Here is a 13,320-nt window from a genome sequence, read left to right on the forward strand (position 1 = left end):
TTGACCTTGACCTTTCGAGGTCAACATATATATCATTCGATGCGGATTGACGAGAGGATCACGATGATGCCCTTAGTTTGTTCCTATCTTGACTAATTCGAAAGTTATTCGAGAAAAACTCTCTCCATATCTAGCGCCGCCATTTTGACTTTTTCGACCCCTGTGACGTCATCTTTGACCTGACCTGAAAATGACCTTAGTAAAAATTGTAGATCTTGGCCGTGCGTATCCGATGCCGTTTACCGTTTGTCGCTATCTTGCTTCGTTCTCGAGATCTCAGGGGGGGGGCGGTCATCCGTCCCCCCCCCCCGTCGGTGCGAAGTTGGCGCAGACCCCCGTCGGTGCGCGGGTTAAGACAAGCCAAAGAGCGAGATCTTTGGTTAGGTAGCCCAATTTTCTACCCGTGCAGGAAAAAAAATAGCTCGTGTTAAAAACATGTTAATATCGTGTTAATACAAGGTCAACAGGTAACAAGCTCTGTAATCTTGCCAATGGTCTTGCCAGTAGTAATGTACGGAACAAATATAGCATGTATGCGTTTCGATTATTAACCCTCGCCCCGTTGGGGGGGGCAATTTGGCCCCCCTGTGGTTTTTCCTGAATAGCAAGAAAACGGCGGCGCGCAGCGCCGCCAAATTTTGAGTACCTTCCCGGGCATCAATTTGACACCTTCACACCGAATTTCAAGTCATAGATCACCTTAGGTCAGGAGTTATTGAGGTCAAACTGAGGTAATGTTCGAGCAAAAATGAGCAAAAAAAACGTGCAATCTTGAAACGCTCACCAAATCTACAGTTACAAAGCAATTTCAAAGTTCTTTATATGGTCTAGTAGACAAAAAGCAGCGCTACAAAACTGTTATCTCGGATTTTCAAAATTTTGGGGTTTTGACCCCCAAAATTTCAAAAAATTGATTTTTTTTAGAAAAACTAAAAAAAAATCCAAAAAATCTTCCGAATTTCGAAAAAACGGAATATATATGATAGTGCCTGTACTCTTCTATATACATACCAAATTTCAGATCGATATCTCGTTTTTTGGCCAAGTTATAGCGAAAAAACTGTTCAAAAAATGATGACGTTAAATTTTTTTAACTTAATTTTTAGCGAGTATAGACCACGTAGGGCAAAACAAAGACCACCATTGAACTCCCCGTGATGAGCTGCATCGAATCGATACCCATTTTATGCAAAAATATCAACTTTGAAATTTAACCTAATTTGACCTGACCTTGACCTGACCTTGACCTGACCTTGACCTGACCTTGACCAAAACGTGACCTAAGCTGGCCCAAAAGTCTGCCTGATCCACATAATCGCATTTGTCATGTAAAATGGACCATAAAACATGTATCACACGACACTTTCATATTGTGACCCCCCAGTGACCTGACCTCTGTGACCTGACCTGGTATCAGTGACCTCAAATAGCAAAATATGTGTTTGAAGAACATTTCCCCATCGATGATTTTCAATGAAATGCATTTTACTCGATTTTACAACGCATTTCTTGAAATGTCTGTAAACGGTGAAAATTCGACCTTTGACCTGACCTGTGACGTCATCGGTTTGACCTAGGTCAATAAAATTGGGTCACAAGGTAGTTCCCTGATAGGGCTATCCAACACCGTTTGCCGCTTGTCGCTAGGTTGCGTGGTTCTCGAGATCTCCCCAACGGGGCGCGTTGCTCGGCAGAGCCCAACGGGGCGCGGGTTAAATCGGCATCAGCATGATATCGGTACAAAGAAAACAAGACATATCTTGTTTTCTTTTTACCGATATCATGCTGATGACGATTTAATAACCGAAACGCGCTCAGGCTATGCCTATTTGTTCCGTATTTTACTTCTTGTCTCCATCAATACCTAAACAATGGTCTTGCCAGTAATGTGCGGCGATGGTCCCCCGCATGCATCGAGAGTAGCCGATACTTGATGGAAAGTATGAGGCTACCCTACAAAGAGACTGCAAGTGAATCGGACTATATCAAAGCGTTACGTAAGCGCAACAATTTTTACACCCTCGGTTTGGCAGTTGTCATGTTTGACGTGCCTGCTGGTCCCTGATATGCATCGGCATTGGGAAGTAGTTGAGTTCAATGGACCTATCTGATGCAGAAGACAGCTTACCGATCGGTCGAGCGATTGTCGAAATATAAGACTGTATACAAAAGCGTCACTGGGCCGGACCGCGTCGGGCCGCTCATACCTATATTTTACTGTTAGTTGCTACCACAGATGAAGTTGAGCTTTTTGGTCGACGATCCAGTAGCGGCGGCGGAACATCTTCAATTAGGGGGGGGGGGGGCACTGCCGACTTTTGGTCCCATTCTTTCCATGCAACGCCCATAGGACTAATGTTAAAATGGCAAAATCAAGGGGGGCACGATGCCCCGGTGCCCTTCCCCTCGTTCCGCCGCCTATGCGACGATCTCGACTTTTCCGCTTATTTTGAAATATGAACTTATTTTAAGGAATTGAATGCTGTAACTGAGCATGATTAAGATTATGGTGAAGTTAGATAAATATAGTAGTCTGATGCTCATGAGTAAGCCATATGAAATATATATTTTAGAGAAGAGTTGTATAATATTTCGAGCACGGCTCGTCTTCAGATACATAGGCCGAATGACACATAAAAAGACGACAAGAAACGACGTCGACATAGGATAGAAAACAACAATCAAACGCGTGGGAACGTGATAAAATACTATAACAGGCGTGACAAAATATCTCGGAGCTTTACATCAGGAAAGATGGTGATAAATGTGCAGTAATTTTAAAAAATAAAAATTCAGCACAATCATACATATTGTGTTGAATTATACAATCATACAAATATACAATTATTTAATAATGTGGTGTAGACTAGACAGTTAGTGTGTACGTGTATAGGATGAATAATTGTATATTTGTATGATTGTATAATTCAACACAATATGTATGATTGTGCTGAATTTTTATTTTTAAAATTACTGCACATTTATCACCATCTTTCCTGATGTAAAGCTCCGAGATATTTTGTCACGCCTGTTATAGTATCTTATCACGTTCCCACGCGTTTGATTGTTGTTTTCTATCCTATGTCGACGTCGTTTCTTGTCGTGTTTTTATGTGTCATTCGGCCTATGTATCTGAAGACGAGCCGTGCTCGAAATATTATACAACTCTTCTCTAAAATATATATTTCATATAGCTTACTCATGAGCATCAGACTACTATATTTATCTAACTTCACCATAATATGAACTTACCTAGCCGAAGCCCTAACACTTTATAGTGTCATCCACAATTCATTTTTTGGTCTACTGGGTAAGGGTTTGTTTACCCGCAGACCGAATCTGCAATAATCTGTAGGCATGAGATGATGTGACATGTGCCCGAATGCATTGACCAGGGTTTGGCGTTTGGTTAATTTTTTTTCAAAGAAACAAACACAAACAAACTGTTTACAAATAATTCTGTTCGCGAACATATGACATCATTTAATTCTTAATAAAACAGCGAACAGTTCGCGAACGTTCATGAACTGCTCGCGAGCACGGTAAAGAGACCCTTCCTTAGCCGTTTCGCTCCTAATTGAGCTAGAACCTTGCGGAAAAATCGGGCGTGTGCTTCGTTACGAGATAAAGCGGCTGGTATCCGATTTTAAGGTCTTGGGCTAACCGGTGACGCCTCAAAGTAGAAGCTAGGTTTTTGGTAAATAATTTCGCCACATATGGTGGCACATCCGTGATTGTGGCACCATCGTGCCCGTCAGGGCCCGGCGCGTCAAAAATATACTTTTTGTTTGGGTTAGGTCATTTTTGGATGTCGACCTCAGGTCAAGGTGAGGTCAATGCCACTCGGGTCACAAAACTGCTTGGAGGGTGTTATGCTGCATATCACTCGATGTGGCAGTTCTTTCTGAGTCAATTGATGACTCGACCGACTCGCTGGCTCAATTTGTTCGGGAAGTAGGTATTGGTGAAAAACTCCTAATGCACCGAAATACCTACCTAAGTGACGTCTTATATAACGGCAATTGCATTGCATTGTATTGTATTGCATTGTACTAATTGTACATTTAAGGGCGTTCCAATTCCAAGTTGCGTGACGATAAGGTCTGAAATGCATAATTTAACCCTCGCCCATGTAGGGGGGGGTTGGTGCAACCCCCCCCTGAGGTTTTTCGGAAATAGTGCAAAAACGGCGGCGCGCAGCGCCGCCAAATTTTGGGTACCTTATGGGGCAAACCTTGCGCATCTTTTGATAAAAAAAAATTTGACCGGGTCATGTCAGGTCACGGAGTTATGACGTCACAAAGGGAACAGCCTCCGGCCGGATTTTCACAAACTGAGTGCCAACGCCCGAGGTTTCCTGCCGGTGGTACGGACATCGGTTGATGGATCGTGATGAAACTTCCCATGCATGTTGGGGCAAGTATTGGCTATCATATGGTATAAGAAACTTGACCGGGTCAGGTCAGGTCACGGAGCTATGACGTCACAAGAGGAACAGCGTCCGGTACTATTTTTGAAAAGCGCCCGAACCACTATTTTGCTAATTCTTGTCACCTCAATGGAAATATGCAGCAATATTAGCTTCTATAGGGAGCAAATGGACCTCCCAAATCCAAAAATACAATCAGATTTCAAAAATTTAAATTTTGATTTTTCGAATTTCTGCCGCCGACTGTGACCTTGCCGACTTCCGGCGCTCCCAACGCGCCATTTTTAGAGCTAGGGAAACGAAATACATACCAAACGATAGAGAATTGATCAAGGAACACGATAGTGAAGGTTTCAAGTCGATATCTCCCACCGTTTTGCCGCAATCGCCGCGGAAAGTTGAAAAAAGTCTATTTTTCCGAAAATTTGACCTTTGACCGGTCAAAAGTAGGTCAAATGTTGACCTAGGACCAAAAAATATACCACCAATCGCGAGATCTCGTTGAGAGCAATCCGTTGGTTTTTTCCGCTAAGCTCTACGACGCTCCGTTTTCAAACGCCAAAGGGGGGGTCGCACCAACCCCCCCCCCCTGCATGGGCGAAGGTGGCAGATCGCCGTTTACGGGCGAGGGTTAAGCTTCAGCATTGCAAGAAGGCAGTAACATTATAAATCACGAATCCGTATGCTTTAGAAACGGTTGGCACTTGGCGCATTTTCACAAGAATAATAAAACATGCTTTCAACCGTGCGTGTCACTGAGAATAATAATGCGAAAGATATAAGAAATGGTGACGTGTTCATGAACGTTCATGAGCATTCATGGACGTTCACGAACTGTTTGTGAACAGAGCATTGCTCGTGAACATATGATGTGACATTGAATGAAGAGCCTCGTTAACTATCAAATAAATAAACAAACATTTGTTCACGAAGAAGAAAAATACGGACGCTAAACCCTGACATTTCCTCTGCAGTCCAATGGAACTATGTGCACGTGAAAAAGTCGTCGTGTTATTTTGATCATATTTCTGGTATGATCAAGCTGATCAAGGGATCAAGGGTATGGTCATATGTAAACATCTGCTAATATATTATTTGTTCCTCGTTAGTACTTAATCTGGTAACACCTTTTGATAAACTATTAGTCAAAATATTTCAACTGCTGTCTCTTTTTGAAATGGTATGCCGACAATTTTGATATGGCGAGATAATTTTAAGCGGAATAGGAGTGTGGTTCAAACAAAGTGTTTAAACTTGAGTGCTTAAATGGACGCTTTCACCGTGGTTATCATCTTACCATGAATAAAATAATGGTGTGAAGTTCACGCAAAACGTTGATGAACTGTTATCAGAGATGATGATACTTGACATCTTGATGTATATCCCATTTTTGGTGGGTGTATTTGGTGATGCTGTTGTTGGCGACAAGGCAACCAACGTCTCCTCTTCTCAAAACAAGAATGCAAGCTGCTTTGATTCGGAACTTGATTTCCAGTTGATAGACAAAGATTATGACTCGAAGTTCTGGCCCAACTATAAAGAGGTCGAAAAATGCATCAGCAATCTAGATCCCAACGAGGGAATAGGAGATAAATTACCTCACTCCTGTGCCTATCCAATCGCCATCGGACTCAAGCTGATCGATTTAAAGGACATCAATATCGCCGAAAACCTTATTTCTATGGAAATAGCCTATATGGAGCAGTGGATAGACAATCGAATCATTTTGCCATCTTTTATGAATTCGGAGTGCGTCTCTGCCGATCAGCTACGTTCTGTGATTTATTTAGAACCACTTCATCACTATCGTGCCATCATTTGGTCACCGGACTTTTATATAAGAGGCTGTCTCGGATCTCGCATTTCAAGCGTAATCAAATCATCTGAAGCCCTTGTCTTGCACGACAACAAGATGATCGATAATCTCGTAACAATGCATATGATATTGATGTGTCCTATGGACTTTCAATACTATCCCTTCGATGAGCAAATATGCAATTTTACAATTGAAAGTTATGGAAGTTTCCACAAGAGAATCGCTATTGTATGGCTGCCGAATGGGCTGCAAAAGCTTTCAGAGTTCAGGTTGGAAGGTTATGATGTTGACGTAGTGCAGCAACATCCATCAGTGATTGAGTACGGCGGCTATGTTTTTCCTCAGCTAAAGGCAACGTTCATTTTTCGCCGTATTCGCATTAAATATGTGCTTCTTATATACGTGCCCAGCATGCTGCACTTCGTCATTGCATGGCTGGCATTCTTTTTGCCGAAGGAAGTCTCGCAAGGCCGATGCATCATCAACTGCTCGACAACTTTGTCACTGGTCTCAATGCTGTCGGTGTACACCCGAAACAGCCCACATGGCGGATACGTCAAGGTGATGGACATCTGGTGCTACTTCTCCATACTCTTCCAGTTTGTCTGCACGCTGGATGCCATGATAGACACCCGGCTGCTTTACATGGCTGGTAACATCAAGCGAAACCCCTTAGAGAGCGGCACACGATACGTGTGGGGACTTGTGACGGACACTTCTCATTGGCTCGGGAAGGAAGTACGTCTGGTGCGCACCCGGGACGAGGGGCGTGGTTTCGACGAGACTGCACGCGACATCCGCAGGCTGACGCACATCAGTCAGGCTCAGAAGGCTCCAGAACAAAGTGCAGCAAAGGGGACCGGCGGCACGCTGCGAAACTACCGGGCCTCGCCCCGCTACTACAGGTTCCTGCGACTGCTGGTGTCCTATCAGGAGTGGTCACAGTACATCTGCCTCATGTGGTACTTGGTGTTCCTGCTGGGCTATTATGTTTTGTGCGTACCGTGAGTTGGCTGTATGCGATGGAACTATAAAGTTATTCAAAAGCTACTTGTTTGTTTGTTTGTTTGTTTGTTTGTTTGTTTGTTTGTTTGTTTGTTTGTTTGCTTGCTTATTTGTTTGTTTGTTTTTACTTAGTTCGGATGGTGGAGTAGATGGTCCGGACTCCGGGCCCGGGTGCCCTCAAAGTCGCAATATGAGTATGCTGTCTCCATCAGCCGTTTCATGGCCTTGTTTTACGGCATGCCAACACGGTAGCGATGGGTAGTAGCTGGTCGTGAAACGAGGCCATGTGACCTCGGTGACCGTGAGAGGTTAATGTACGTTTCGTCTATTGCATCAATCTGATAACTCAGCAACTACTGAGCTGATCGAGGCGAAAATGATACTGTCGTGGTGATTTCAAAATATCTACATTTTCATTAGTACAGGGTGTACAGGGTGTCCGGAAATTATTTGCCCCTTCATCAGCTGAACGCCATAATTAATAAACAAAGAGCCCCCGGGTCATTGTTTATTAAATTTATTTATCGATTTATCCCCCGCCCTGTCATTGAAACGGTTGTCGGCTAAGGGCCTTATATCCTCCCCCCCCCCACCCCTTACCATGCTCACGAACAGGTCACGAACGTTTGCGAACTTCGCCATTTGTTTATTTTGTTTATTGAAACTCGTCCGATGACATTACGTGTTCATGAACACGTCTGCTTGTGAACGTCTTGTCCAGTCCGGTCTTTGCTGGACGGCTGCAATAGGAGAAATTATAAGTTGACCTCTCGAGTTCATTGAGGTCAGCGGCGTCACCACGGTTTCAGAACTTCTAGGGACACTTTTCCAGGGCGTCGTCACAAACCTTTGCTTGAGTCTGGTCGCCAATACCGCCAAATCTGCGTTCCTCGTTGGATTTCGGCCACTGTAATTTAAAAACGAGGGAGAATAATTAATATTTAAAGGGACCCTCCCACCTTCAAAAAAGTTAATGGATTGGCATGAAAGTGATGTCGCTCGGTTCAGAAAGAGCAAAAACGAATATCTACCAAATTTCATCGAAAAATATTCACCGGTTTTCAAGATATTAGACTTTTACTTTTGTTTACTTTTTGGGATCTCCGCTGTTCCTAGCGACTTTATTTGAAAGTGCGGCATTTGTTGCGCGCAAAGCAGCATATACCACCGCGTGCTACAAAACGTTTTAGTCAAACATTTAACGGACGTTCGAAAGCCTGATGACGTCATCAGATTCCCGTAATGGTTAAGAGATAGGGACCACGCTGGTCCCACCCTGCAAGTAAAGGGAAGAAATTTTTTGAACACCATAAAGCTGCGGGGGTTGCGACCAGGATAAATGGTGGTTTCTGAGCCTGGCCGCAAACTTGGCTATCTCAACTCAAAACTAATGTTAAGGTGGGAGGGTCCCTTTGATTGGAAAAAAAAAACGAAGAAGTTACGCGGTAGTAGGCATATTCTTCGATCATGAAACGCGTGCCCACATCCTTCTGCCTATGCATGTGACACATTAGTAACTAGTAAGCATTAAATCGTATAATCGGCTCCAACTGCTCATCCTTGAGCTGCTCTGCTCGCAGCTCCTGGGCACTCAGCGCGGCGGTTTGATTCCGATCTCAATGACGGCACAAACCGACCGAATGCACGAGACGAGGTCGATGACCACGGTCACTTTTTGGCTTTGCCCTTCTTTCATTGCCCTCCAAGAGAAACGGCTCAGTCCATCCACGTGAGGTATTTCGGGCCCCGGGCGATGCCGCACCTCGAACTCGGAATCGAGCACGAGCAGCCTCAATGCATCCCTCACAAGTCGTGAGGAGCATTTGGGTTCCGTTGTGGCCTGGAGTAGGTATCCGAGAGCGCTGTTGTCTGTGGTCAGTATGAAATGCCGACCGTCAAGGTAGTAAAAGAACTTCTCGAAGAGCAAAGACGACCACCAGGCTCTCTTTTACCAGTATATAGGCTGCGGTAGCTCGGGCGGCGTCAACACTCGGCTAGCGTAAGCTATAGGGTGAGAGCCATCCTCAAAATCCTTATACAGCGCCGCTCTCAGTGCTCGTCAGCTCGCGTCGGTGTAGACATGAAATGGATATTTTTTACCCGAGAAGTCATGTCCGTGAAGTTAGCGTCAGCAACAGCAACGAATACAGCGTCGGATTCAGAATCGCTTAAAAAACTCATATGAGGTCAATTGGGGGACGGGGAGCAAGAATATGACCTTTATTTGGCCCTAGCTCTTACCCCTTACCCCTTAATCGGCCCTTAAAGGAAGGGGCGCGTCAAAAGTGCCTCAAGGGTTCGTCTGATCGCCAAAATAAGGGTCGCAATCGATTCCTCGGGTCAATATCTAGCCGCAGCCTCGGGTTCCAGATGTGTGCAACTTACCCCTTACCCCTTAATCGGCCCTTAAAGGAAGGGGCGCGTCAAAAGTGCCTCAAGGGTTCGTCTGATCGCCAAAATAAGGGTCGCAATCGATTCCTCGGGTCAATATCTAGCCGCAGCCTCGGGTTCCAGATGTGTGCAACTTACCCCTTACCCCTTAATCGGCCCTTAAAGGAAGGGGCGCGTCAAAAGTGCCTCAAGGGTTCGTCTGATCGCCAAAATAAGGGTCACAATCGATTCCTCGGGTCAATATCTAGCCGCAGCCTCGGGTTCCAGATGTGTGCAACTTACCCCTTACCCCTTAATCGGCACTTAAAGGAAGGGGCGCGTCAAAAGTGCCTCAAGGGTTCGTCTGATCGCCAAAATAAGGGTCGCAATCGATTCCTCGGGTCAATATCTAGCCGCAGCCTCGGGTTCCAGGTGTGTGCAACTTACCCCTTACCCCTTAATCGGCCCTTAAAGGAAGAGGCGCGTCAAAAGTGCCTCAAGGGTTCGTCTGATCGCCAAAATAAGGGTCGCAATCGATTCCTCGGGTCAATATCTAGCCGCAGCCTCGGGTTCACAATGTGTGCAACTTACCCCTTACCCCTTAATCGGCCCTTAAAGGAAGGGGCGCGTCAAAAGTGCCTCAAGGGTTCGTCTGATCGCCAGAATAAGGGTCGCAATCGATTCCTCGGGGCAATATCTAGCCGCAGCCTCGGGTTCCAGATGTGTGCAACTTACCCCTTACCCCTTAATCGGCCCTTAAAGGAAGGGGCGCGTCAAAAGTGCCTCAAGGGTTCGTCTGATCGCCAAAATAAGGGTCGCAATGGATTCCTCGGGTCAATATCTAGCCGCAGCCTCGGGTTCCAGATGTGTGCAACTTACCCCTTACCCCTTAATCGGCCCTTAAAGGAAGGGGCGCGTCAAAAGTGCCTAAAGGGTTTGTCTGATCGCCAAAATAAGGGTCGCAATCGATTCCTCGGGTCAATATCTAGCCGCAGCCTCGGGTTCCAGATGTGTGCAACTTACCCCTTACCCCTTAATCGGCCCTTAAAGGAAGGGGCGCGTCAAAAGTGCCTCAAGGGTTCGTCTGATCGCCAAAATAAGGGTCGCAATCGATTCCCCCGGTCAATATCTAGCCGCAGCCTCGGGTTCCAGATGTGTGCAACTTACCCCTTACCCCTTAATCGGCCCTTAAAGGAAGGGGCGCGTCAAAAGTGCCTCAAGGGTTCGTCTGATCGCCAAAATAAGGGTCGCAATCGATTCCTCGGGTCAATATCTAGCCGCAGCCTCGGTTCCAGATGTGTGCAACTTACCCCTTACCCCTTAATCGGCCCTTAAATGAAGGGGCGCGTCAAAAGTGCCTCAAGGGTTCGTCTGATCGCCAAAATAAGGGTCGCAATCGATTCCCCCGGTCAATATCTAGCCGCAGCCTCGAGTTCCAGATGTGTCCAACTTACCCCTTACCCCTTAATCGGCCCTTAAAGGAAGGGGCGCGTCAAAAGTGCCTCAAGGGTTCGTCTGATCGCCAAAATAAGGGTCGCAATCGATTCCTCGGGTCAATATCTAGCCGCAGCCTCGGGTTCCAGATGTGTGCAACTTACCCCTCACCCCTTAATCGGCCCTTAAAGGAAGGGGCGCGTCAAAAGTGCCTCAAGGGTTCGTCTGATCGCCAAAATAAGGGTCGCAATCGATTCCTCGGGTCAATATCTAGCCGCAGCCTCGGGTTCCAGATGTGTGCAACTTACCCCTTACCCCTTAATCGGCCCTTAAAGGAAGGGGCGCGTCAAAAGTGCCTCAAGGGTTCGTCTGATCGCCAAAATAAGGGTCGCAATCGATTCCCCGGGTCAATATCTAGCCGCAGCCTCGGGTTCCAGAGGTGTGCAACTTACCCCTTACCCCTTAATCGGCCCTTAAAGGAAGGGGCGCGTCAAAAGTGCCTCAAGGGTTCGTCTGATCGCCAAAACAAGGGTCGCAATCGATTCCTCGGGTCAATATCTAGCCGCAGCCTCGGGTTCCAGATGTGTGCGACTTACCCCTTACCCCTTAATCGGCCCTTAAAGGAAGGGGCGCGTCAAAAGTGCCTCAAGGGTTCGTCTGATCGCCAAAATAAGGGTTGCAATCGATTCCCCCGGTCAATATCTAGCCGCAGCCTCGGGTTCCAGATGTGTGCAACTTACCCCTTACCCCTTAATCGGCCCTTAACCCGCGAGTTGCTGGGGGGGGGGGGCGTTAAACGCCCCCACTTTTTTTGCCGGGCCATAGCATAAAAACGGCGCGCCGCAGGCACGCCAAATTTTGGGTACCTGTAGGGAATTGATTGAAGTTTATTGTGACAAAGTTTCAAAAAAATCGGTCGGAAAATTTTTGAGATATCGAGGTTTTAGTGACGTCATGATTTCTGAGTTTTCGACCAAAAACGGCATATGTTCAAAAAATCATATAAAATCACAGAATAGACATACAGACATGCCGTAAACGCCATTAGACTGCCAATACCATGATGAATCAAATAGCTATCTTCGATTATTGATTATCGTTCCGCATTTTCCAAAATCTTGAACTGAATCTTGGCAATTTTTCGTGACTACTTCACGACCATGATACATGAATTTGTTAAATTGAAGTTTTTGAGCCAAACACGTACACATATGATAAAATTAATGTCACCATCGTGTTCTACGCCCCAAATTACCTATAAAACATATGTCACAGGCTGCGAATATCAGTTTTGATTTTCGGGGATATGTGCCTACCCGGTTGACCTGACCTTGACCCTGACCTATGCTTGACTGACCCCTCTATGGAGCTGACACTCTTGTAGTCCTTATAGGGTGGGTTGTGCACCGTTTTGACAGAGTTTATGGCGAGAGGCGCCCATTGCGAAGTCCTGAAGTCCATGCTACTGAAAGCCCGATTTCAGGTGTTTGACCTGACCTTGACCCGACCTGTGACCTCAAAATTCAACTTTAAAGTACTCATCTGAAGCGTCTCGTCGCGCTCTTTCGTTTGCCGCCTCGTGCGTTTCGCTGCGCCTATTGGTTCTCGAGTTATCGGCTGGGGGCGTTTAACGCCCCCCCCCCCCAGCAAACGGTGGGTGGCGAAATACCCCAGCAACTGCCGGGTTAAAGGAAGGGGCGCGTCAAAAGTGCCTCAAGGGTTCGTCTGATCGCCAAAATAAGGGTCGCAATCGATTCTTCGGGTCAATATCTAGCCGCAGCCTCGGGTTCCAGATGTGTGCAACTTACCCCTTACCCCTTAATCGGCAATTAAAGGAAGGGGCGCGTCAAAAGTGCCTCAAGGGTTCGTCTGATCGCCAAAATAAGGGTCGCAATCGATTCCTCGGGTCAATATCTAGCCGCAGCCTCGGGTTCCAGATGTGTGCAACTTACCCCTTACCCCTTAATTGGCACTTAAAGGAAGGGGCGCGTCAAAAGTGCCTCAAGGGTTCGTCTGGTCGCCAAAATAAGGGTCGCAATCGATTCCTCGGGTCAATATCTAGCCGCAGCCTCGGGTTCCAGATGTGTGCAACTTACCCCTCACCCCTTAATCGGCCCTTAAAGGAAGGGGCGCGTCAAAAGTGCCTCAAGGGTTCGTCTGATCGCCAGAATAAGGGTCGCAATCGATTCCTCGGGTCAATATCTAGCCGCAGCCTCGGGTTCCAGATGTGTGCAACTTACCCCTTAATCGGCCCTTAAAGGAAGGG

At 46.3% G+C, this 13,320-nt stretch overlaps 1 protein-coding gene across 1 annotated transcript; it reads left to right on the forward strand.

Annotated features, from left to right (window-relative positions):
* The first annotated feature begins 5,464 nt into the window (after nt 1-5,464).
* On the forward strand, nt 5,465-7,295 carry LOC122384726 (ligand-gated ion channel 50-like). The gene has a single exon (XM_043372413.1). It carries the CDS (start codon nt 5,784-5,786, stop codon nt 7,251-7,253), a length of 1,470 nt encoding a protein of 489 aa, XP_043228348.1. The 5' UTR covers nt 5,465-5,783; the 3' UTR covers nt 7,254-7,295.
* Nucleotides 7,296-13,320: the final 6,025 nt, after the last annotated feature.

The sequence above is a fragment of the Amphibalanus amphitrite genome, unplaced genomic scaffold (assembly GCF_019059575.1).
Source record: "Amphibalanus amphitrite isolate SeventyFive unplaced genomic scaffold, NRLGWU_Aamphi_draft 000014F_arrow, whole genome shotgun sequence".
Lineage (NCBI taxonomy): Eukaryota > Metazoa > Arthropoda > Thecostraca > Balanomorpha > Balanidae > Amphibalanus > Amphibalanus amphitrite.